This window comes from Sorghum bicolor, chromosome 10 (genome assembly GCF_000003195.3).
Source record: "Sorghum bicolor cultivar BTx623 chromosome 10, Sorghum_bicolor_NCBIv3, whole genome shotgun sequence".
Classification (NCBI taxonomy): Eukaryota; Viridiplantae; Streptophyta; class Magnoliopsida; order Poales; family Poaceae; genus Sorghum; species Sorghum bicolor.
In genome coordinates this window covers 42,273,538-42,300,093 of record NC_012879.2, presented here as the reverse complement: position 1 = coordinate 42,300,093, position 26,556 = coordinate 42,273,538, and the positions used below count along the sequence as shown (strand labels likewise).

The 26,556-nt window shown below is 39.6% G+C and overlaps 2 protein-coding genes across 3 annotated transcripts; one reads left to right on the top strand and one right to left on the bottom strand.

Moving 5' to 3' along the window:
• LOC8085377 (WD repeat and HMG-box DNA-binding protein 1) lies at positions 222–6,268 on the bottom strand. 2 transcript variants are annotated; one of them, XM_021448636.1, is made up of 12 exons: positions 5,826–6,264; positions 4,620–5,725; positions 4,307–4,483; positions 4,080–4,193; positions 2,788–2,892; positions 2,480–2,614; positions 2,334–2,389; positions 2,154–2,259; positions 1,902–2,018; positions 1,695–1,821; positions 1,484–1,614; positions 222–977 (listed from the first exon to the last, which is right to left on the bottom strand). In XM_021448636.1, the coding sequence occupies exons 1-12, from the start codon at positions 6,121–6,123 to the stop codon at positions 453–455; spliced, it is 2,997 nt and encodes a 998-aa protein (XP_021304311.1). In that variant the 5' UTR covers positions 6,124–6,264; the 3' UTR covers positions 222–452. The 2 variants fall into 2 exon arrangements, with proteins under 2 accessions (XP_021304311.1, XP_021304312.1); XM_021448637.1 differs by lacking the exon at positions 222–977 and adding an exon at positions 1,004–1,406 and having other exon boundaries at positions 5,826–6,268.
• Positions 13,141–17,268, top strand: LOC8085376 (reticulon-like protein B2). Its single transcript, XM_002438399.2, has 5 exons — positions 13,141–13,609; positions 15,990–16,170; positions 16,257–16,398; positions 16,496–16,565; positions 16,798–17,268. The coding sequence occupies exons 1-5, from the start codon at positions 13,402–13,404 to the stop codon at positions 16,965–16,967; spliced, it is 771 nt and encodes a 256-aa protein (XP_002438444.1). The 5' UTR covers positions 13,141–13,401; the 3' UTR covers positions 16,968–17,268.

Below are 26,556 nucleotides of genomic sequence, written 5' to 3'. Positions count from 1 at the left end.
AACAAATTCGGAAAATGTCCGTATCATTTTCATCCCTAGTCTCAATTGGAACACCGTCAGGTCATGACACTGGCTGTTCTAAGTGTAAAAATATATTGTGAAGAGGCTCAATTAACACCTATTGTTGGGGAAAAAAAAGTTCAAGAGTCAATTTGATACGAAGCCTTACATACCTGCAAGGCATACAAGCATTAGAGGTGATAAGACCAGAAGTAATAGTATATGACAAAGCAAATCACAAATGAACCAATTTCATAAACAGGGGGAATACATCACATAATGTTGATCTATCCCAACGGCAGTAATCCACCAAAGCATCAAGAAACAAATTTAGAAAGTGAATGGTTATTACATATGCCATCAGAAGCAAACTAGATACTGCAGATGTCAGTGGATGCCTAACAGTTGGTTCCCTTCCTACGGGCCATGGTATAAATGAGAACAATTATTTTTCAAATTCTACCATTGGGTTTGTCAACTTTCATTTTTTTTATGGAATCCAAAAGGGATGATGACTGTTCTTTGCTGGAAGATGATTTTGCAAAAGGGTTAACTGGCCGCTGAGGCTCTGCTCGATTGCAGTATTCAGTGCTCATTTTTTTTGCACCAGTATGATCAATGCCTCCTTCCTGATTCTGGTCGACTACAGCTGCATTGGATGCTCCATTTCTATGTTTCTTTGTTTCACTGCTTTTAGGTACTTTGGCAGATGGAATAAAAGCAGATGAAACCTTTCGAGCACTATCCTTAATTTCAATCCCTTGTTCTCCTGCTGACTTCTTTGGTTCAGTTGAACTGCATTGTTGATTGACAAGATTCGGTTTGGGTAACGAAAATTCCAGCGAACTGTTCCCATCTTGCATAAACTTAGAAGGTACAGTTGCCTGAGTGGTCAGCACTGGTGTATTCGTCGTGATTGTAGCATTGGAGCAAAATCCTCCTGTCCCAGCTATTATTTTATTATTTAACATCCTCTCCTGAAACAGGAAACTATACAATCATCAATTGAACAAGGTGCTCAAGACTGTAAGAATATTTTTTACATTAAGTGTGGTTGATAAAATTCATAGATTTATACATTAAGTGTGGCTGATAAAATTTATAGATTAACTTCAATAATAAATTCCTAGTATGGTGGTTGCTAGATTAAGAGATTTGGAATTATAGGGCAGGTGGAGCTCAAGGCCCCCTGACTGCCGCTAGGAGGATGGAACTCCTGTACAGGTTTGCAGCCATGGAACCTTGTACGAACTGCCTAGTGGTGGAACATGAGGACGACAAGATATTCTGTGATTGGTACACTCTTGACGTGTTTCTACAAGATCAGATTACATGAAGGTATGTTGGTCAAATTGATTACATAGTTGAATCAAGCCTGTGCTGAAACCGATCCTGGCTAAAAGTTTCTGCACAGTTCACATGAATCAGGTCTAGAAATTAGATAGGTTCAATCGAAGTAGAAATTAAGGGTTGTGGCTTTTACCTCAATTATGGAGCTGAACTTCTCTTGCAACATGGGAAGTTTCAAGCGGGTCACTAGTGTTAGCGCTCCCTTCATTGACTTCTCTAGTGTCAATAATTTTGCAAGCTCAGAAGCTCGAACGAGCTTATCACCTTTGGGAAAACAAGAAAAGAAGACTATAAATTTCATACAACACCAAAATTCATAAATCCTTTTAGTTCAAGTCTGGTACCACTGCAGCAGATAGAGATGAGCCTCAAAATGCATTGGTCAAGTCCTGCCTCCATGTTGAATGCTTCATCATCATATGTGGTGGTGTCAAGGCCCAAAGCAGTCATTTCTTCCATTTTATTTTGAATCTGAGATAAATAGCAATTTTAATAAACAGATAACAGAACACATATAACACAGTACAGAACTGAAAAGGAACAGTATGAACCTGTGAGAGCTGTAACTTCCTCATCAAGAACTCATTTTCCAAACTATTAGCCCCAAGGTCTGATGACGCAAGGGGAAATGACAGATGAAGTATGCTTAGCACAGGCTTGGGCATTACCTAAGATCAGAAGCAGTTTTGTAGTGAGGAAACTTTGTCCTAGTTTCGAACAGAGAAAAAAAAACATTTGTTGGAACTATCTACACTTCAGAAGTTCCACTAACATGAAAGTAACTGAAAAGAAACAAATCATACCTGTGGATAAGATTGAGGGGTTTTGCATACAATGCAGAATATATTATTTGCATCCAAACCGACCACCCAATGGCTTTCATCTTCGGATTTTCTTGCCTTCACCGAACTGAAATCAAATAGAGTGATTTTCTTTGCTGTAGCAATAACATGAGTATTTATCCAGTAGAGTATATTCAATACCTAAATAATGGAAGCCAACTTCCACCGAACTGACTGGAAAAAACCCTCAGTATTCCCTGAAAATTTGGTTGCTCTTTTAAAACATTCTTGATATTGGTATCATTGAAGCTATGTTAAACATTAACATACTTGTAGGTCATACAAACCTTGGAATCATATGAACTAAGTTGGCCATTCTCACTGAATCCAAACCAAGATAATTGAGACAATGGTGTCAAAACAAGACGACCAGACATTGATTGTGCCCCTTCAGATATGTTGAATACTTTAACATCCAGCACCTGTCAGTATCAGTCACAAATATTTAGTTATTACAACATCATTACTCACAGAAAAGTATGCATAACACCAAAGGGATAGGTCACTACTTAAAACTATACAGCAGCTTTGGCACAACGTATATAAGGTCACTGTTAAGCTTAACACTAGAGCAAATTAAAATCCTGACAAATACCTGATCCCCTGAGGGCAGACAATCAGAAGCATGTGACACAATAGCTAGCTGGTCTTCATAACCTGCTGCTGTAACAACCGGGCCACTGACTGAGAGGATATGCATCTGCCAAAAAAAATTTGGTTGGTTAGTGTTTTGATTCTGCTTTGTCTTGTACAAGAGATACGGTATCCATGGAGAGATCCATGCTCTGTCTTCTAACAAATTCAGAAGCAGATTACATTGTTTAGAGATGTGGAGCGACAATACAAAATAGAAATAAGAAGGGCGATAGAAACTGGAAATATGGAGATGTGTTTCTCTGTTAGAAGCGTATGTCATGGGCCTATCAGGCCTGGGTCGGCAATATAGCCCATTAGAGTTAGGGTTAATTAGAGATAAGAATTTCTTGCTTAGGGGCCAAGTAAGCCTCTCTATATAAGGAGAGAAGATGTATCAATCTAATCAAGCAGAAATTAGAAGGAAAAACCTTCACTCTTGCTCTGCCGTGGGCAAGGCCCCCAGCCAGCCCCCTATCTCCCTCTCGACCCCAGCAGCTGCCATAACATTCTCCATTACTTGTGTCTATCTTTTACACATCTCCAGATAGTCTATATGACTAAATCCTACTATGCACTGCTGCTAGCTTGCGTTCTGGGGGGTGCCCCTCACATTCCTAGAATGCATACCTGCAAACTTCTGACCACGGTTATCTCCTCTTAATGAATAGCGCGCGAAGGCGCATTCGCAAAAAACTAATAGTACATGGACCTCAACTTGAGCTTGGATTCTATCATATCGTATACAACTTCCTTGCTCAAACTCTTAAATTGATTGGACTTCTCTTTTCCCCTATTTTAGACAACTATTACCATTTGCCACCGCGACAACATCTGCTAAACTAAAAGTCCTCTCTATAAGAGTCTACAGCAGTTGTATTTTCTTTTTTGGTCTTCAAAGAAAAACAGAACATTGAATACCACACAGACCATAAATAGTCCTCAGCTTGCATTATCAATGGACATAAATTTGTGTTTGTTTCTCCTTTCCTTTTGATTGTGGTCTTTGAGAGGGAATCAAGAGTGGTATAAAAAAATGTTGTCAACAATTTAATACCTATAAAAATTTCGGCCTTAGGGAGCACACATAGGAAGTTGTGAACATGAAATTGATAACATAGTTCATTTGTATCTGGGAACTAAAATGGCAGCAGCTTCCTCTAAGCAAAAGGATCTTCACTATGTCCCAGACAAGAATAAAACTAGACAAATATAGAAGGTTTCAATTGTAGATGTGAGGAAACTTAATATAACCTGCAAGCCTCCTTCGGTGAAAATGCGCAAAAAATTTAAGCTTGTGACTGCAGCAACCCATCCAGCACCAAGAGCCACAGCCTTCACTTCTTCCCCCTCAAATCTCATTGACCACTAATTTTGAATATAAAGTACATTATGCATCAATAAATAGTAACAAATACAAACTTGAAGATTTTTCATTTGTTGAACTTGTATTACCTAAGTGTGACATGCAAATAACGTACCTCACTGTTACCAGCCCAGCTACCAAAAGGGCGGTACATTAGAGTGCTCATATTCTTGTCACCCTTGCATTGATTTGCAAACACACTTCCTGATCCATTCATTGCAGCCATTGTGAAACCAAAATAGTCTGTCATGGAAGGAACTCTAGGTCCTCTTCCTGTGTCATGGAAGTCAACCTGTAAAATGTAAGTACAATAGTTATTGCACTGCATAAGGAGGAACTGAAATACCATCAGGTGGCTGGATCCACATTCAAGCTGCAATCAACTGAGCACATATGGCTACAAAGCAACATGTAGCAGCAGATCTTACCTCCACATGTGAATGTCCCTCATTTTCAATAGTAGTAATACTTCCAAGCATGTTGTAAGCGAGGAAATTTCGCATGCCAGGCTGAGGTGGTGTTGAGCCAGGCTGGAAAGCAGCTTGCATTCTTGCAGTAACTAGCCTTGCTGAAGTGGCAGAATCACCTCTTGCCTTTCCAGCATCCTCTTTTTTATTATGCTTATCTTTCATTCTTTTGGTCGATTCCATTTGATGTATTAAATCCTCATTATCACTATCTCTGTCGAATGTGGACTTCCTCCTTGGTCTCTTGTGGCTGAAAGGTGTTGAATCACTAAGAGTTTCATCAATATCATCCTCCAAGCCACCAGAGGTACTTGGCTTCTCCTCGTCCTCGTCCTCGTCATCATCGTCAAATAGAGGAGCCTTAGTAGAGTTGAGATCAGGTATGCCCTCGTTAGGTGACTTCATAGTCGAAGGTATGACTGATTCCCAAATGCCAACCCTGCCCATGACATCAATCAGAAGTAAAGCATTTCCATTTGGTTTCCAAGCCAAGCTGCATATCCTATCGTCAAACTTCTGCCTCTCGATGTCCTGCCTTGACTTCACATCCCAGATGAGCACCTGCCTATCCAGGCCAGCACTGGCCAGATATCTCCCATTGGGAGACCAGCAAAGGCTGCTCACTGGTTGTTCATGATCTCCATATAGTGTGCACACCTCCTCCCCTGTGTCCCTATCATACAGCACCACATTGTTCCTCAACCCAGGCACAGCAAGGGTCTGACCATCAGGGCTCCAGCACAGAACATTCCTGACCGAGTTATCCGACCGAAATGTGGGAGCAACACGCGTCAAAGTACGGACCTCACCACCAATGCAAAGATCCCAATAGATGACGGTACCGAAGCTGTCGACGGATGCTAGGTAATCGTTCTTCGGGTCGAACGCCAGCCCAGTGACGGAGCCCTTGTGTCCCTTGAGCACCTTCGAGATGGTGTTGTCAATGGTCGCGATCAGCTTGATGCCGTCGTCGTCGCCTGCGGCCGCCAGCAGGGTGCCTTTTTTGTTAAAGGCGAGCGATCGAATCGGCAGGGTGAATCGGGCGACATTGCTCTGGAACTCCCCCTCTGCTTGCAGAGGTCAGAAGACATATCACAGATCTGGCCGTGTAAAGTAAGAAAATTTATCGAATCATATAAACGCCTCAGGGCGCTGAGATCCACGAACCTGGGAAGGTGTAGAACTTGATGGAGTGGTCCATGGATCCCGATGCCAGAGAGCCGCTGGGGCCCGGCGCGACTGCGAGTGCAGTGACGCCGTCTTTGTGGAGACGGATAGTAGCCAACGGCGACGAACCCGAGCCCCGGCCGCCGGCGAGCACCGTGGCGGCGTCGTGGATGAGGACGGCAGTGTCGGCAGCAGAAGCGGTGACGACATGTTGCCCGCTGGGGCCCCAGGAGGCGGAACAGAGGGCCGGCGAGCCTGCCTTGTGCGCCTCACGGAGCTTCACCACGCGCCCTTTCATGGCGGCCCTTCCCCTAATTGTGGTGATGCGGATTCGGAATGGGATGGGATGGGCAGATGGGTTAGAAATTGAGAAGAAGGTGGGGCTTGTACCTTTTCGTTATCTCTGTGTTCCCGCCGCCGCAAAAAAATTGGCGGGAGAAAGCGCGGGAAGGGTTTCTTAGGCGGGAGGAGCATGGGTCTGCTTCGTTATACACTTATATACTCGCTCCGATATAATCATACAGCACGTGGCTCGCTGGCCCAGTCCGTGGCCCGGTATTTTGGCCTGGTACGGGCATGGCACAGCCCGACAGCTACGAGACCCGGGCTGGCACGGCCCAAGGCACCAGGCCGTGCCTAAGCCGTCACTGTGGCTCGTGGTACGGCTCGGATACAGTCCAACAGTCCAGTGTTTAATAGTCTAATAAAAAATGTAGCCTGCTAATTCTTAAAAAAAAGCATGATGACTCATTGAACTATCCTAATTAGCTTAGTAAGAAATATAGTTTGTTAATTCTCAAAAAAGAAAAGAAAATATAGGCCTGTTGTTGGCCCATCTAGCCATCATGCTGGCCTGCTGCAGCATCAGGCACGAGCTTGGCACGCCATGTATTTGGGCCGATCTGATGGCCCACGGGCCGTGGCTTAGGCTGTACCCCTGACACGAGGCACGGTGATGGTACGGTACGGCACGACACGACGGCATGGCACAGCACGATGCAGACACAGCACGCCGGATGATCATCTATAGATAACAAAATAAACACACGCATTTAGCGATCAATCAATCTCAATTTATATTAACTAAATATATAAAAATATTACTAATATAAATAATGCCTTCCATTTCATTTTATTAGTGATGGTTTGGAACCACATAATTAGTAGTTGCCAATCGGTTTAAGACTATCTCTAACAACTGTGACTTAAAATACAAGATTAATTTGGTTAGCGCTACATGTAAATGATTTCATACCTATTTTTAGTCTTTTCCAACAACAAGACCTAAAAGACAACAATCTGCAAATAAGGCTCGAGAAGGAAGGATACCTAAATTTGGATTATGTCTCTTTTAATATTCAAATAGCTATAAATATTATGTTGAAGACTCACTTTAGATTTGGGTTCCGCAATAGGTCTCCTGTTGGAGACAGTCTAAAGTAGCAAATTGTTTTGGATCTGACAAGGCTATTTAGTTCTTAGAAATTTCATAATTTTTTTAAAAATTCTCGCCACATCGAATCTTGCGACATACATATAGAGCATTAAATATAAATAAAAAAATACTTAATTGTATAATTCGTCTGTATTCTGCGCGACGAATCTTTTGAGTCTAGTTAATTCATGGTTAGATAATAATTATTAAATACAAATGAAAATGCTACAGTAGTACTTTACAAAAAAAATTCACCAACTAAATGGCCCCAAAGTACTATTTTCCTAAATTTATTTTTTTAAAAAATATTCATTTATTTTTTAAAAAATGTCTCCTTTTTTGGAAATTTATGACTTAGTGTAGTGCCATACGACCAAATTTTTTGTCCGAACACTAAAGGGAGCACAAAGTTAAAATAAAAAAACAAAATGATATTACCTTTTTTTGTTATAACCATCAAATCAATATTTATACTAAATTAATTTAGATTATTTTTTATTAGTCTAACTATTGTTTTTCTATACCCATTAAATGAATTTCCTTAACCTTAAAAAGCCTAAAAAGTAGGATCATAGATTAACCTAATGAAAGCCCAAGTTTAGTTTTGGTAATTAACGACACCAAGTTGCTAATGTCTTGTGTTTAAGTGATTTGAGTTAGGCATAACAACACATGTGATGAAGGTGCATGCTGGCTTAAAAAGGTGGTCACATGATCACAGAGGGATGAAGCATGAAGTGAAGATCATGATGATAGATGAGGAGCAAAAGTTAACAAGGCAAATGTATAAACATAGGGTTTTACTTTTGCCGGTCTAAGATGAGTAGAGAAGTGATTGACCGGGTTTAGGATATATAGCCGACTATCAAGAGGGGAAATCACGGTCATCTCTCGAATCAAGTGCTACTAGGTCCATATCTTGAGCATATGCATTAGGATCTAGTAAAGTGCTAACTTAACTCCTTTGGGAAAATGTTTGTGAAAAGCTAACACACATGCACTTTGATGTTGGACACTTGTTGGTGTTAGCACATTTACAAAGGAGGTGGAGTTCCTAGGGTTGAGAGGGGTGTGGGTTCCTCTCTCCCTCCCGCCTCGCAAGCTCGGCGGGATTCGGCGCTTTTGAGAAAAATAAGTGTATATTTTCTATTGCGCCAGTGGAAAATTTGGAGAAGTCGCGGGACTGTTTCTCAGTGAGAAAACACTCACCGGACGCTCAGCGCGGAGGCACCGGACGCTGGCCTTTAGCGTCCGGTGTGCTGTCTGGTGTAGCAGAGTGCACCGGACGCACCGAAGAGAGTCCGGTGGGTTGCGTCCGGTGTGAGGAGGTTTTGCAATCCTCTCTGCGCATGAGTCCGGTGAGCACCGGACGCGTCCGTTGTGGACTATTTTAGCGTCCGGTGACCCGCAGGTTTGCGGAACTCTCTACGCATGAGTCCGGTGTGCACCGGACGCGTCCGGTGTGGACCTGCAGAGCGTCCGGTGATCCGCAGGTGCCCGTTACGATCTGACATGCGAGTTTCAGGACGGACACGTGGCCAACTCCAGTGCACCGGACGTAGGGAGTCGAGCGTCCGGTTAGCGTCCGGTGCCCCCGATTTCAGCCCAGTGAAAACAGCCAACGGCTAGTTTCTTTGAGGGGCTTATAAATAGAAGGTGGCCGGCTTTGGGAGGTTCTCTCTTGCACATTTGAATACTTGAGGCATACATTGAGCTAGAGAACACTCCCTCCACTCATCTCCTTGCTTGATTGCTAATCCTAGTGAGATTGAGTGAGATTCAAGTGCATTGCTTTGAGAGTTGCATTTAGTGGCACTTGATTCTTGAGTTTGCTGCGGATTTCTTGTTACTCTTGGGTGTTTCCTGACGCCCTAGACGGCTTGGAGCAGCGGTGGTGTTGAGCTCGTGATTGGAGATTGTTTCGAGCCTCACCAAGTGATTTGTGAGGGGTTCTTGAGCCTTCCCCGCGGGAGATCGCAATTGGCTACTTTAGTGGATTGCTCGTGGCTTGGAGGATCCCCATATTGTGAGTGGATGTGCGGCACCCGCTGAGGGTTTGGCTTTGGATTGCCAATTAGCTCGTGATCCATCAAGTGGGTGTATCGCCACAACGAGGAGTAGCTTGCCGGGAAGCAAGTGAACCTCGGTAAAAAATCTTGTGTCATCTCTTGCCAAGGATTCTCTTGTGATTGTGAGTGATTGGTCAGATATATCTCTACTCTACAACATTGGTATAACAATCACTCTCCACTCCTTTACTTACTTGTATACCTTGCTAGTTGTTTAGCTTGTTTAGTTTAGTCTTCTTGTTTAGGAGTGTAACTAGCCTTCTCTTATTGTTGTGCTTTAGTGTTTAGCCTCGTACTAGTTTGCATAGGTGGCTTGCATAGCTTAGTTGAGCTAGTGCTAGAATTGCTTCGCCATTTGTTTTACTAACTCACTTGCTTAGTGAAGTTTGTAGAAATTTTAAATAGGCTATTCACCCCCCTCTAGCCATTTGGACCTTACACCTAACCATCAACTTAAAAAATCCTAAAATCGATTAAATTTATTTAGTATAATTGCTTACAAATCTAGCAATATCAATCCAAATTTGAGCAGTAGGATCCATAAATTTAGATAGTATAATTGCTTATAAATGTAGCAATATCAAATTTGTGTTATAATAGTTAGAAAACATTAGCGAATTTATTAATCAAAAAGTTTTAAATTTAAATGATTATATACGTATGCATCTTACAAAAGGGAATGAATGTAGTATCAAATAAGTATGATTATTATATATTAACATAGTAAACCTAGTAGAGTATAAATGTCAATATTTTTATTAAATTTAATTAAACTTGAAATTAGATGGCTCATGGAATACAAGATATGTACTTCTATTAGGACTGGAAAATACTGTTCACTGATTTATTGTGAGAGGAAAACACTATTGGCTGATAGAAAAAATACATTATATAGGGGTGTTTGGGACTGCTTTGCTCCATGTTTTCAGCACCGCTCTACGTTTTTTAGTCAAACAGCTCCACATTTAGGAATGAGCTGCCCTAAAATGGTGTGATAGGATCGTCCATAGCCCGAGAAGGTTTGAACTAGTGTTATGGCCAAGGCCTCTTATTGGATAAGGTATAGGTATCAAACAGGTGATGAGGTGACCCAAGGGCTTGTGCTAGGGGTTGAGGGTTCTTTTATTGCCTCAACCTTCAAGTACAAGATGTAGTATTTGAACTCACGCACTAACTCATACAACACACACCACACACACTCACACCTCCATCCTAATGCGCAAGCTAGATCTATAACCTATATCTAGGCCTAAGATAACATGGCTAAAAGATACGAAAATTGTATTGTATCCATGCAAGACAACTAGAATTATTTTGGGAACCTACCTCGGTGAGAAACGGAGTCGATCCCAGGGATGATCAAACTCGCTTCCGGTGGTTCACACACCAACGAACAAACCATCCGAGATAACACTCGGTCTCGGGGTTGATGAGGATTTGGTTAGAGTCTCAGAGTTTAATGGTGTGTCTAAAAAAGTTTTAGTTAGAACGATCATTGGGTTGAGACAAGTTTAGTAAAACTAATTGCACCTCCACCAAAACAAGCACATGAAAATAAATAAAACCATGATAAATGAAAGAAGCATAAACCTAATCATCTCTGTGTCGATTGTACCTTCAAGATAATTTGATAATCTAAGTTGCCTATTGATGTCGGTACGTTTAAACATAGAAAATTCATGCATAAGCACTGCACTGGGTCTAAATTTGAGCAATGGCTTGGTCTTGTATTAGACTTGGTGTTGATCTAATTTAGATATGGATGAAATAGAGGCAAAGTAAAAAGTGATGTACATAAGAGGGAAAACAATTAAAGCTAGAGTCACTGCAAAAAGATTACCGAACTATAAATTAATAAACCTGACCTCAGATTAATGTACTAAATTGAAGAACACATCTAGTATACACCTTCTCGAATGCATCATGTGGTGGAAATCCTAACCCTACAAGAGGCAAGATAAAAAATCTAGTAAAAGCAAAACAATTAAACAATGGAGAAATCATTAATCGAGAAGGCTACCAATCATGACATCATTGAGAAGGGGGCGGTCAGGAGAGAGGTAGAGCTGTAGCGTCGATAATGGGAAGGGCGGCGATAGAGAGAGTGAAGCATAGATGCTAGCGTGAGGTGGCACAATGCTAGTTGTGGCGCTGGTGATAGAGAGGGGCAACACTTGGGAGAGCAGACAACACTGGGAGGCGGAACGGAGGTGCGGTTGTGCAAGGGAAGAGGAGGTACATAGTTTGGTGTTTGGGAGGCGATGGATCGGCGAGATATTTCATTGCTCTAGATAGGGTCAATAGTGCTATTAAAACACAACCGGATGTCTTAAAATTTTTATATGCTACAGTGGATGCTCTGTCCGGTCGTGAACTTTCGCATGTTTGAGGAGAGTAAATGAATCGGTAGACATTCCATTTATCATTTTTCCTCAAACCATATCGCTCTAATAAAAGAGCATAGGGTGAATATTACATTGGACTAATGTTTCTATTTTCCAAAGTAGTATAAGCTCACGTTAATATAAGCTGTTTGATTCAGTTAAACATCTTATAAATTATAATAGTCTGGAAAAGCTAGCTAAATTAGTTTGTTCGAATCAGTTAGAGCGTTTTTAGCTGGTATTTATATCTTTTATAATCATAAACTTCACTAACAACAGTATATCTCCACATGTAAGTTATCCAACTCACCAATCCACTAGCACATGTAATTAATTATTGCTAGTACATGCAATTATAATATCCACCCAGCAAGGCACACATTCACTAACATGCATTTAGCTATCTATATTAGTGTGCTATGTCATCTATCAACTTATAATAGTTTATCACTTTATATAGGTAATTCTATATTTTTTTAATTATTTAATCAGATTATAGGCTAAAGGCCTTTTTGGATCCATCTCTCTAAACTTTAAAGCTCTAAAAACTTTAGAGCATTTAGCTTAGCTTTCAGACCTACTTTTTAATGTGAGGTGAGCTAAAGTTTAGATTCAACTTTAGACTATATATTTAGAGATTTTAGCTCTAATAAAGTTTAGATGAGGTATAAAGTTTAGAGGAGCATTTAAATAGGCGGTAAGTCTCTCATTGTTTGGGCTTCGAAACCAGGAAAATTTTTATAAGTAGTGGTGTCATATGGAATCATAGCTTACAACACTACTTAAGGACACTCACAATGCAGACTCTATCATAGAGTCTAAAATTATTTATTACCTCGAACAATATGGATTTGGAGTTTAAATAAGATTTGGAGTCTTATTTTTTCTACCTCTTTCTTCAATAAATATGCTGCCACATCAGCAAAATACCATAAATAATATGTAATTAAGTGTCTTGGACTCTGTGATAGAGTCTTGCATTGTGAGTGCCCTAAGGGCACCCATAACAGCAAGAGCTCATTCTAATAGCTCTAAGTCAACATGTCCAATAATATTTACTTTTAATAACAACTCTTAATATGGTCAAACCACCGTAACACTGTCACTTGATTTTAAAATATGTGTAAGAGTCTAGCTTTTGATTAAAAGTTAACTTTTATCTCTTTTATTAAAATATAGAAAGAATACTTAGATCTATTTTAAAAGTCGATTGTTGGAGCTAATCTTCGTTCACTCTGTGCACCTAGGATTACATGAGTTTAATAGGCTAGGTTTATAGATGGACAAAAAAAAATGTAAATAAAGCAGCACATGATGCGAAAGCAATCAGCGGTGCCGCACGCTGGCCTGCGTTGCGACGGTGCCGCATATCCTCCCCCTCACCCTTTCGTCATATAAATCTTTTGTTTTTCCCTCAAAACCACCCTTCGTCATATAAATCCTTCTGCGTACACGTAGCAGGTCGATAACGAGGAGCGGCGACACGTCGTGAGTCGTGACGGCCGTTTCTTTCGCGCCGTATTCTAGAGATCTCCATCCAGCTCTTGCTCTATCTTCTTGTCCCCACGAAGAAAAGGCGGCGAGAGCATAAGCAAAAACCACACAGCTTGCACTTTAGGAGACCGACACAGAGAGAGAGAAAGGGGAAAGGTTCGCTTCTTCTCACAGCTTGTTTTCCTTTGGGTGCCATGGCCGATCCGGCGGAGGAGAACGTTGCCTCGCCGCCTCCGACCCCGGCGGCCCCAGCCGAGGGCGTCTCGGACCCGCCCCTGCAGCCTGCTGCTGACGGCGCCTCAACGGAGAAGGTGTCTGCTCCGGCGCCGGAGGTAAGGTCCCGGGGATTCAGGCTTCTTGGAGAGGACAACTCCGTGCACAAGGCCCTTGGGGGCGGTAAAAGTACGGATTTCTTTCTTCCCTTTCTCCCTTCTGTGCTGTTTTTCTTTCTGTGCTTCGATTCAATCGTATGGCGTTAGCTTGGATTTCTGGTTTGTTATTGACAACAGGAGTTGTGGTTTGTTTCTTTCTGGTTATTATTGTTCGAAGTGCATAGGAAACCACAGATGAGATAACGCAGGGGGTGAACTTGATTATTTATTCAGAGTTTTCTATTTGCGAAAATTATTCAAATCAATTTGTGCAGTTAGGTATGTCAAATTTTGTTCAAAAATAATTAACGGGTGTGCTATCGATCATTTTGTTGTGTTCGTTGTCCTTTTTCCCTCCTTTTGACAGGGGGTGTGCTGGCCTTGGTTATTTGGAGGTTAGGTGTCTAACCGAGCTTTGTGTTTTTTTCTAAGATCAAGACATTTTATTTAGGCCTCTGCGGGAGTTTTGCATTCAATCATTCATTATTACAAAGTTTCAGCCACCGGCTGTACTTATTAATTCGGTGCGTTCGCGAAGGAAGATCGAAGCCTACTGGGCTTCATGTATGAATAGATTGCTTTGGTAAAAATATGCTCAGGAAACGTCTTCTCTCCTGAAACTGTCTGTCTTGGGTCTACTTAATTTGTGGACGGGGAATGGTTGTTCCTTCTTTGTGTTAGCATCCCTTAGATCTAATTCACAGCTCTTGTAAGTTGTAACTAAAAGAGCATGTTGTCATGGTTTAGAATAGTTATTAATAAACCACTAGCTTATGCATGTTTCTGGCTTTCAGCTAAGTTTTCCAGATCAGAAATATGTTCTAAGAAAAGTTAATAATTTGCGACTGCAAAGAAACGTACCTACAAAATTGCTGATTTAAAGAATATTGATATTAGTTTCTCCCCAGAAAACTGCTGCCAAAAAGAAAGATATGCAAGCAGAATCTTTAGATTCATTGTTTATTGGACTCGTAGATGCAATGATGGTGACAAGTATAAAAGCGCAAGTTGGCCTTTTCATTGGAAACAATGCCTTTTGTCCATTTTTCCTAGGGACGCAATGTTTCGCTCGAGAAGATGTTAATGGCTTTTGACAGGTGGTTACACCAACAGAATTGTAAAAGTAAATCTACACTTGAATCATATGGTTTCTGACTCCTCTTTTTTAATCATTACAGTTAAAAATCTAGATAATCTGCTTTGGTAACAAATTTTAATTTTTAATATGTTGCCATATACAGTGATGTTTGAAACTGTGCTTCTATTTTCCAGTTCTACTGTAATGATAAGTGAATTCTTTGTGAATGATCACTTACTTTGGAAAAATTTTAGTTTGATCCTGATAACCATAAGAGGAACATATGGCTGAAACTATGGACGCAACTATTAGAACAGGAGCAGGTCAAACTCAGTGTACTGAAGGAGATGCACAATACCAGTTACAAGTGTATCTAGATATTTTGTGTTGTCCTCAGAAATAGTATTTTTCTTTCTTTTCATTGGAAAGGGGAAATACATTGGCTAAAGTTTATTGGAACACACGTGGGGCAGGAATTTGTCAATGTCAGGCAGCTGGAAAATGCTCATGAACTGCATACTGAGCTGGGTACCTGAAAACTTGGCACATCATTCTTGTTATTCGCACAGGCTTAGGCTTACTAAGGGACCATGTACCTGAAAAGAAACAAAATGACTATAGCTAGTGAAGTTCATGATATATCAAGACTAGGTTAACCTTATGGTAGTGGAAGAGATGGACAATAATAATTTGCTGCGTGACTATGACTTCTTGCTAATGTAAAGGGGAAAATTGTATATGGTGCTAAAGATAGGTGGATCAGGAGTGGAATGGGAAATGTCGATGCTTGATAGTCATCGGAGAAGAAAAATCAATTTAAGATGGATACTAAAGTTGGAGCAGAAATCTCCACAATTTTACATGCAAGCCTTAATTCCAGGCCAGAAAGTTAATTGTTGTTTGATCAAAAGTTCAAATATTTCCAACATACAATTGAATTTTCCTCCTTTTGTACCAGGTGGGCTGACATGGGATTAAGGGATGTCCCTGATAGGACTTAGTAGAAGAGAGAAAGATAGAGAGTTACTACTAGTATCTTAGGAGCTCACAAATATAAAAAAAAAACATGGACATAACCGTCCCATCACCCTGTCTCTAAACCAAACACATGCTAAGAATTTAACATTATGATGTATAATCCCTGAATTTTCCACTTTGCCAATTGGCCATGATCTTGAGTATTCTTCCTCTGACTAATGGTATGAAATTGATGTATGAAGACATCTTTAAATCATGAGTTAACCTCAATTGAGTGGAAGACCTGGCATTTAGCTTAGGTCATTGCTGTTATCTTTTTGTTCTAATTCTGCTCCTTGTGGAAAACTTTCTGCAGCTGCTGATGTTCTGTTATGGAAAGACAAGAAAACTTCTGCTGTTGTAATAGGGGGTGCAACTGTCATCTGGGTTCTGTTCGAAGTGCTTGATTACCATCTCCTGACTCTGATATCCCATGCACTGATTGGTGTGCTTGCCATCTTATTCCTCTGGTCCAAAGCTACCACCTTTATCAGGAAGTGAGTATTGAGACATAGGATGATCCTCACATATTACATTTAAGGCAGAAATCCATCTTATTTATGTCAATGTGTTGCCTCTGCAGGAGTCCACCAGATATTCCAGTAGTGCAGATACCTGAGGATCTTGTTGTGAATGTTTCACGAGCATTATGCAATGACATCAACAGAGCACTTCACTTATTCCATGAGATTGCAATGGGGCATGATCTGAAGAAGTTTTTGTTTGTATGTTTGTGCTCTTATAACAGCTAAACATTTGTTTTTTATCTCATGCTTGTCACTGATTTGAGATTGTTCCAACTTCTTTTGCATGTTTACTCAGGTGATCGTGGGGCTGTGGGTTAACTCTGTATTTGGAAGCAGCTGTGACTTCCTCACCTTGATATACATTGGTAACTCTCTTCGAACATACACAGTACTCCCTCTCTTCCAAAATATAAGACGTTTTAGCTTTTTTATAGATTGCTTTTACTAAGTACCTAGATATAATGTGTATATCTAAGTCCATAGCAAAAGTTATGTATCTAGAAAAAAACAAAACCTCTTATAATTTATAATGGAGGGGTACTTGTTTTGTAATTTCTCATACTGTAAGCTGCTAGACTGATCAATTGAATCAAACAGCCGTCCTGTTGCTCCACACGGTGCCAATCTTGTACGACAAGTACCAGGACAAGGTGGACCATTTCGCTGGAAGGGCACACACCGAGGCCCTCAAGCAGTACGAGGTGCTGGATGCCAAGGTCCTGAGCAAAATCCCCAGGGGTCCGGTCAAATCCAAGAAGCAGAACTAGGATCAACCGCAGATTATGAATGCTGGTGTCCTTTTGCGTGAATGGCTTTTCGTTTGCATGGTATATACATGTAATCTCGATCGGTCTGATGGCTTCAGCTTGGTTCTTTTGCTACTACTTTGTGCTGATTGTGGGTGCATGCTGCTCCCTATCTCCGTGATGCCAGTTGATGTTACTCTAGTCCTATGTATGTCAGTGTGTACGTGATACAGATGTTGGGATGGTACGTTTACGGTTTATGCTACTGCTGTAGCTTGTAAATTTCAGTGGTAAATAAATAAACCCTTGTTGCTCAGCACGATGCGACCCTTGCTTTTCTGTGGTGCTGCACAAATGGTGTACATACTCCATTACGGATGGACCGACGTACCGTTGGCAGGAGATCAATCGATCCAAGATCATGTGCCCAACACGCAACCGGAACGGCTTGATGCATGGGGCGTGCTGCACTACGAATCTTCGACAATGACAAACCGGACAACAATTCGTGTTTCCTTTGTGACTAAGGACGGGCGATGGTTCATTATCGCTGCTTAGATGCTCCAGTTCTTGGCTAGGGAATAGAATTGGCTTTATCGACACGGCGTTGGGTAGCTGACTCGATTACTAAAGGAAGGCCAATAAGCCACAATGGCCAGCCTAAGAGGCTAGCTCAATTGGTTAGGTTTCTTGTATTTAAACCTACTCATCTGAATTTAAGTGCTCGACTTTAGCATGGATATTCGTATTTTTTTAGATTTATTCTATGATTTAACAGTGTTGTGCTTTTAGTGGTAGGCAAAGTTTAGGTTGATAGCGAGATGTTTGTGGTGACTTTGTCAATCTCAAGATATATCGTATAGTATTTTCGGAGATGCTTATCGGGATAGGGTTTGTATATCTATGTTCATAGGAGTGAGTGTGCGTATATATTAAGCTTGTGTAATTTGCAAAAAAAATGTTTAAAATGGACAGATAGAACTAAAATCTATATTGACGAAATCGATAAGATAAGTTGACCAAATCGCTCATTATCAGGCTGGGACTGTAATACCCGATTTTAATAACAAAACCACATATGCACCATATGTGAGTTTTAGAAGTCAAATCTCACATATATCTATAAATAATGGGTAATATCAAAATACAATGCATAATATATATAACGTACATAATAAATGAGAGATAACCTTAGGCAGCAAACAACGGAAGATAATTCCAACTTCGGATATTAACTTCACTCTACAGGATCCAACTGACTGGTTGATCACAAGTCTAAACTCCTCTTGAGGTGGGAGAAATAGCAAGAGTGAGTCTATGTCGAACTCCATAAGTATAGCAACTAGATTGTATAGATCCCACAATCTCATGATCAATGTGACATAAATAATGTAAAAGTATTAAACAATAAATAATGAGTATCTTAACACAACAAGAATCATCACCCTTATGTAGATGTCCTCAAGGACGCTCCTGACCGTGAGTTCGACTAGTATACTAGTTTTAACACTCTGTAGAGGTTGTACATCTTTACCCATGAGTTATGATTTACCCTTTCGCCCGAGGCCCGTCGACCTCTTAACCCACTACCAAGAAAGGTCAGCAGGGATCACTATGAAGCCTTTCAAAAGTTCGTCTAACATGTTAGGGCCGCAAGGTTTCCCAGGCGCGCAGATATAGAGCCCTCTTTCCAATGGCACAATGACGCGTAGCCTATACACATAAAGACAGAGGCCACAATATACCCAAAACGGTAAGCCCCTCTAGCGCCCTTTCGGGTAACCTCTAACAAGCTAAAAAAGATCTTCATAGTGAGCTAAAACCAGAGCCATTATAGCCCTCATGGTTGCACTGTTATCCCGGGTGATCACGTACAGATAAATCCTCAAGTTGTATTAATCTAGTCACAAGATCATGGTCACAGAAAGAAAACCCAAATGCTATACTTGCCTGGATAAAAGCTTTCCTGCTAGTCCAAATCTTCAATTAATTGCTTGCTCATTATTACCAACTCCGGTCCTTCTTCATCACCACATAAAACTCACCGACTAGACAAGATCATACCACACAAGCATCCAAACAAACATGCATAGCAAACATAATAAATTTAGAACAATACATCAATCAATAAAAAGGTTTAAAAATAAATATACGCGCAGCTACAATCACGCAGACACAAAAAGTACACTAATCGGAGTTACGGTGAATAAGAAACGACTAGCTAAGATTTACTTCATCATAGAAGCAAAGGCTGTAAGCTCGGTTTATTTTATTTATACAACCATGTGACAGATATTGATTTGGACAATGTATATCTTAGCTAAAAAAAAGAGTTAAAGCTACTAATCATATTTTATTTGCAAGCACATCTCATAATATTTGTTACTTAAACTTGACTTTGAAAAAGGAATAAATATGTGAGAGCATATATTCAAATTTTATATGTGTGTTTAAACTAAACAAACTCAGAATTTAGAAACATATTTTTATAAAGCAACTAATATTTTGTTTATAAATCACTGACAAATAAAACCTATATAGCTTTTTACTATGAATCTGATTGCATAAATGTTAATCAGTTTAGTAATTAATTAACAAAAACATAAACACATGACTTGAGAAACATTATTACTAACGCGTAATTTCCGTTGTAATAAATCTAACGCAACTTGAATGGGTCAAAACGGCGCTAAAACGTAGAAGGTATGAATCAAATAAGATTTCCTTTAATAAAATAGTAGATTAAATCTAAGCTCGAATTTTAAAGTTAAAAGCATGTATAACAGTGGTACTACCCTGTAGAGCATATCGCCATGAACACAACTTGAAGGAAGTAAAACAGAGAAAGGGCGACTACTTACGTTGGAAACTAGCCGGTTCGGGTTCTGACCAAAGCTAATGGCATCCAGCAGGGCAACTCGCAGGCAGAGAGGAGGCAAGGCAGCTTGTGGACACCGTGATTGGAGAGCTAGCTGGGGGTTCGGTCCATCCACAAGATCGGCATAGTGATAACGTCAACATAGAATTAAGAAACGGAATCACAAAGGCGCAGAGTTTCTCACCGACGACAGAGAAGTTGTGGATCGATGATGATGGCCGGACTTGGAGGAAAAAAAACAGTTCCAGTTCTTCGCGTGGAGAAAAGTAGAGATCAGGCATCCTTTGGCCACAGTCGTGCCGGTTAATCCCAAGGAGTTGGGCGATGGGAGCTTGGACTGGGCATCGACAGCGTACATGAGTGCTCCTCCAAGGTAGTTTCCTGACCAAACGTGATTCAGCGTATAACAATGCACAATTAAGGGATCATATCGGCAAGGAGAATTAAAGAATAGAAGAATTACTAACTCTATTAGGCCGGCCAGGAACTCGTGTTCCTCGTTTGAACCAGAAACATACATGGATGTGGCGATCTGCAGTTGCATGGCTAGATGTTCTGGCACCGTAGAAACTAGAGAAAAAACTAATTTATTCATTATCACATAGATTCCCAAACTAGGGGCTTTCCTCGTGATAGTTTTGGTATGCTTTGCCCAAAAAGTTTATATATATATATATATATATATAGGGAGAAAAACTCTCCATATCTATATCAATTAGCAATATGGTACTAATTGATATTGTACCTTCCACCTTTACTAATGAGCCTAAATAAATATTAAAGCCCATTAAAAATAATAAATAAAGACATGGTCTTTGTGATTTATAATAATTATTGCACATGAGATTTGAGCGTTAAAAAGGAAGAATGGTTTTATTATTTTTCGGAATTAATTAATTTTATAGATAAAATAATTCTAGAAAAGTCTAGAATTATTATTTAAGCTCCGAAAAATACTCCAAAAACTCCGAAATTCAGGGAAAATTCTCAAAGCTATTATAGAATATGAGGAACCTAGATAAAGTGTTTGGAGCTCTTGATGAGATAATATGGAGCATCTAAAATTTAGATTATGCTAAAAAAAATAGAAGCTGGAAAAATTGTCGAAAAGTGATGGATTAGAAACTAAAAGAAGAGATTTAGGTGACACCGAAAAGATTTTAGGATGCTCCTAATAAAAACTTGAGCTTAGAAACAAGGAATTTTGTTATAGATAAAGATAAAGACATACCGGCCAAGAAAGATCGATCCACTAAGCGCATTTTAAAAACTTTGCTCACTCTCAACACACAAAGGAGCAACAAGCAAACATTACATCAAATCTTATGTACCAGCATGTATGCACAACAGCGTTGTTAAACCGTATGATGAATTTTATTTTATTTTTTAAAAATATTTTCCTATGTTTTCATGAGCACAAAAATACAAAATAAATTGTTTAGCTCTATTTTCAAAGAAACAAAATTTAGTGTATTAGAATTCTACCCCCCTTAAGATGAATCTCGTCCTCGAGATTCGGAAGATGGTGATCAAAGAGATGTCTATACTCCGTCTTTAAATCTTCCCTTCCTTGTGTGGTTGCATCGTCTTGGTACGGATTCCACTTTACACACTCAGGTACTCCAATCACTAGTCCACTTTTCCTTTCTACACAAGAACATAACCTAGTTTTAATGGAATGCAACACGAAGGAAACTCTTATGTCCCTAATTTATAAAGCCTCCAATAAATCTCAAACCATATCTTGTCATTCAAAGAAACTCCTAGTCATCTCACTCACATACTTTGGTAGCTCCCTAAATGTTATTCACACCCACATTGCTCAGTCTTCCATTAACATAGTTTCGTTGCGCTTTACATCCAAGAACAGGCTTCTTACAGTTTTTTTAGCTTCGTCGTTGTGGATTCTGACTCGGTTCACTCCCAACTTGCTCTTTAACATTATTATTTGGATAGTACTCAACTTCATCGTACTCGTAACATTCCTTCAACGGTAGAAACATCAGTCTCTTCCCACATATCAGTGAGAGGCTTCATATAGGGCTCCTAATTCATGGGATACTATACTTCTTGTCATTAAGTGACCAACGTCAATAACATGAGCAAGGATAGATGATCATAGTCATGGGGTATCTCAAGAGACAATTCTCACTTCAAGATAAATTAAAAATGCATCATCCCGTGATATCAAGGTACTACCCCCTTAAGACAAGATTGATTGGGGGACACTAGAGACTAGCTCTCATATCCTTTTTAGACGCTACACATCATATAGTCTTTTAAATTCACTTGTACCAAATCTCTTAATCCAGGTTGGTTTCATCACTAAGTTCCAATGATTAGTACCTTTATCACAGTTAAGTTGTTTCACTCTCACATCGTACATATAACTTTGTGGACTTTCTTGTCATCTGATCCTCATAAGCACAACTCTCCATCTATGAGTATCAGCCATGACATATACCTCCATTGATATTCTCCAAGTGGGATGATATCTTGAAACAATACCAAATTTACCGAACACTTGTGATCCTTACATATGATCCAACATTAATCAATTCTTCTCCTTGTAACTCCTTTAATTAGGCTACCCCCCTTAAGAAAGGTCAACTAGGGAACACAAGAAAAGGTAGCTTGCACTTTTTCTTGACAAGTTATCTAGCATTGAGACCTTCTGACATCCCAAGAAACTTATGTGTAAAAGAACAAACAGGTATCCTAAAATTTCCTCGCGATATGAAAAACACCAGCGTGGTAAAATATGTATAACTCTTATTCTGTTAATCCAATGGAGTTGTGTCTTATACCGTTAGAAAACTTATGAAATTCTCCACAACTTTCATATAGAAGACATCCTTAGGTTATGTCCTTAAGCTCAGGTAAAATAACCAAACGTTATATCCATCCTGACAATGTCTCAGCAAAGGTGCAATATCTTATAGAGGTCATATATCGAGCTATATAAATCATATGGAGATGATCCTTATATTGATGGAAAGCTTATAAAATCCTCTACAACTTCGTATACAATATTTTCCCAGATTCTGAATTTAAATTGGCTGAAAATAGGAAATACCAGACCTGTCCAGATATTGAAACAGAACAGAAACATCCAATTGTAAATATTATATCTCGGGTTCTAATTATCCAAATAAGTTCCAGCTTATATCGTTGGAAAGCTTAGCAAATTGTCTATAACTTTTCTATAGAATACCTTTCCAAATTCTATAGTTACATTTGTCTAAATCAGTGAGTAACCGAAACTGGTCCAGATTTCTGATAGCACAACTGTATCATCTTGTGATTTTCATAACTCCAATACCAAATAGATATGGGGGTGATGCTTGAGGTCCGAGAAAGATCTTGAAATCTACTATTGTACAGAATTTTCTTGTGATTTTAGATCATCCCAGAATAGATATATAAACTGATAAAGACGAGATACTCTGGAAAGGACGGATAAAACAACAAGAGAAACCAAAACTCAACTATTTATTACATTAATCCTTATACCTTAGTCATATAAACTAAATGAAATTGTGGAGAAAACTCACAAGATCATTGCACTCATTACAAAGATCCAAATCAAGCATAAGCATAATGATAAACCAACTAAGCACTAAAGGTTCACACTTCAAACATTGACTCAACTTGCGATACTATTGTTATCTTCATATTAAGGGTAAAGATTCTTAAACTTCTATTTCAAAGACGTAGGAAGATGGAAAGACAAAGTTATAAAAGCATACAAAATCAAGGAGTGAAGATGAGAACAAGTACTTTTAAAATAAGCAATAGGGTGGAGATAATTAGCAAGGAAAGGGATATAGTGTAGTTGAAAATATCAAGGTTTGTAGAACAAGGATTTCATGCCAACTCCAAAAGCTTAAGACGGGCAATTTCTAACTAGGCTTGCGTCCTACAGTCAACATTGCTTTGATACCACTTTGTAATATCCGATTTTAATAACAAAACCAGATATGCACCATATGTGAGTTTTAGAAGTCAAATCTCACATATAGCTACAAATAAGGGGTAATATCAAAATACAATGCATAATATATATAACGTACATAATAAATGAGACATAACCTTAGGCAGCAAACAACGGAAGATAACTCCAACTTTGGGTATTAACTTCACTCTACAGGATCCAACTGACAGGTTGATCAAAAGTCTAAACTCCTCCTGAGGTGGGAGAAATAGCAAGAGTGAGTCCATGTCAAACCCACAAGTATAGCAACTAGATTGTATAGATCCCACAATCTCATGATCAATGTGACATAAATAATGTAAAAGTATTAAACAATAAATAATGAGTATCTTAACACAACAAGAATCATCACCCTTATGTAGATGTCCCCAAGGCCGCTCCTGACCGTGAGCTCGACTAGTATACTAGTTTTAACACTCTGTAGAGGTTGTACATCTTTACCCATGAGTCATGATTTACCCTTTCGCCCGAGTCCCGTCGACCTCTTAACCCACTACCAAGGAAGGTCGGCAGGGATCACTATGAAGCCTTCTAAAAGTTCGTCTAACATGTTAGGGCCGCAAGGTTTCCCAGGCGCGCAGATATAGAGCCCTCTTTCCAATGGCACAATGACGTGTAGCCTATACACATAAAGACAGAGGCCACAATTTACCCAAAACGGCAAGCTCCTCTAGCGCCCTTTTGGGTAACCTCTAACAAGCTAGAAAAGATCTTCATAGTGAACTAAAGCCAGAGCCATTATAGCCCTCATGGTTGCACTGTTATCCCGGGTGATCACGTACAGATAAATCCTCAAGTTGTATTAATCTAGTCACAAGATCATGGTCACAAAAAGAAAACCCAAATGCTATACTTGCCTGGATAAAAGCTTTCCTGCTGCTCTTACTGATTCTGCTAGTCCAAATCTTCAATTAATTGCTTGCTCACTATTACCAACTCTGGTCCTTCTTGATCACCATATAAAACTCACCGACTAGACAGGATCATACCACACAAGCATCCGAACAAACATGCATAGCAAACATAATAAATTTAGAAAAATACACCAATCAATAAAAAATTTAAAAACAAATATACGCGTAGCTACAATCACGTAGACACGAAAAGGACACTAATCGGAGTTACGGTGAATAAGAAACGACTAGCGAAGATTTACTTCGTCATAGAAGCAAAGGCTATAAGCTCGGTTTATTTTATTTATAAAACCATGTGATATATATTGATTTGGACAATGTATATCTTAGCTAAAAAAATAGAGTTAAAGCTACTAATCATATTTTATTTGCAAGCACATCTCATAATATTTGTTACTTAAACTTGACTTTGAAAAAGGAATAAATATGTGAGAGCATATATTCGAATTTTATATGTGTGTTTAAACTAAACAAACTCAGAATTTAGAAACATATTTTTATAAAAGCAACTAATATTTGTTTATAAATCACGGACATATAAAACCTATATAGCTTTTTACTATAAATCTGATTGCATAAACGTTAATCAGTTTAATAATTAATTAACAAAAACATAAACACATGACTTGGGAAACATTATTACTAACGTGTAATTTCTGTTGTAATGAATCTAACACAACTTGAATGGGTCAAAACGGCGCTACAAAACGTAGAAGGTATTAATCAAATAAGATTTCCTTTAATAAAATAGTAGATTAAATCTAAGCTCGAATTTTAAAAGTTAAAAGCATGTATAACAGTGGTACTACTGTGTAGAGCGTATCACCATGAACACAACTTGAAGGAAGTAAAACAGAGAAAGGGTGACTACTTACGTCGGAAACAGCTGTTTCGGGTTCTGACCAAAGCTAATGGCATCTAGCAGGGTAACTCGCAGGCAGAGAGGAGGCAAGTGTTGACAGTCCTTAAATGCCAAATTCAACCGTCAACTAAACATGGAAAATGATCAATATACACCAAACACCTAGAATTAGGGTTTTATCTGGCAGAATTCCACGAGTTTTAGTGTTTGTCTATTTCTGCAGGGGGTTATCAGAAAATATGGAAGGAAGGCCCACACGTCGGGTTTACATCGAGATAATTACGTGTGCGGCAATTTTCGTTAACCTAGAAGAGTCCAGAAGCCACGGGAACGAAACGGGAGGCCGAACGGGCCTAGGGGCAGGGCGGGTGCCGCCCTGCCTCAGGGGCCAATCAGGCTCCGTCTCCTAGATCGTGCTCCACCGCCTTTAATGATCAAGGAAAACCGTGCTATTAAGGTCGGTTTGATCCGACGGCCCACGTTCATTTGATGGGCCTATATAAGCAAGGCCTCTCCACCCTAGGAGGAGAGGAGAAATCATTATCAGAGGAAGCCATCAAAGTTAGGGTTTAGGAACTTCTCTCCCTCAGAGAATTAGAATTAGCTACTCCCAATTCCTTCAAGTTCTATAGGATTGATTAGATAGAATTAGAGAAGTAGAGCCTAGCGCTCTAGATTTCGGATCTTCGTCAATAAAGATTGGGATTATTTTATATCTTTCTCTACGACTTTATTCTAATTGCATTATGTCTCTATTTATTATGTTCTTAGTTTGCTCTAGTTCTATATTTGATATAGTTATGATTGATAATGAGTTTATGTATAAGTTTGCAAAGCGCTTAGCTCTTGACACGTGGGAGTTAGGTGGTAGATCACATGTGGGCGTGGTGCTTAGATGTTATTTACCTGCAAATGTATCCTATTGGGCAGGTCGTGTGGTAGTTCACGATGGTGACAGCTTC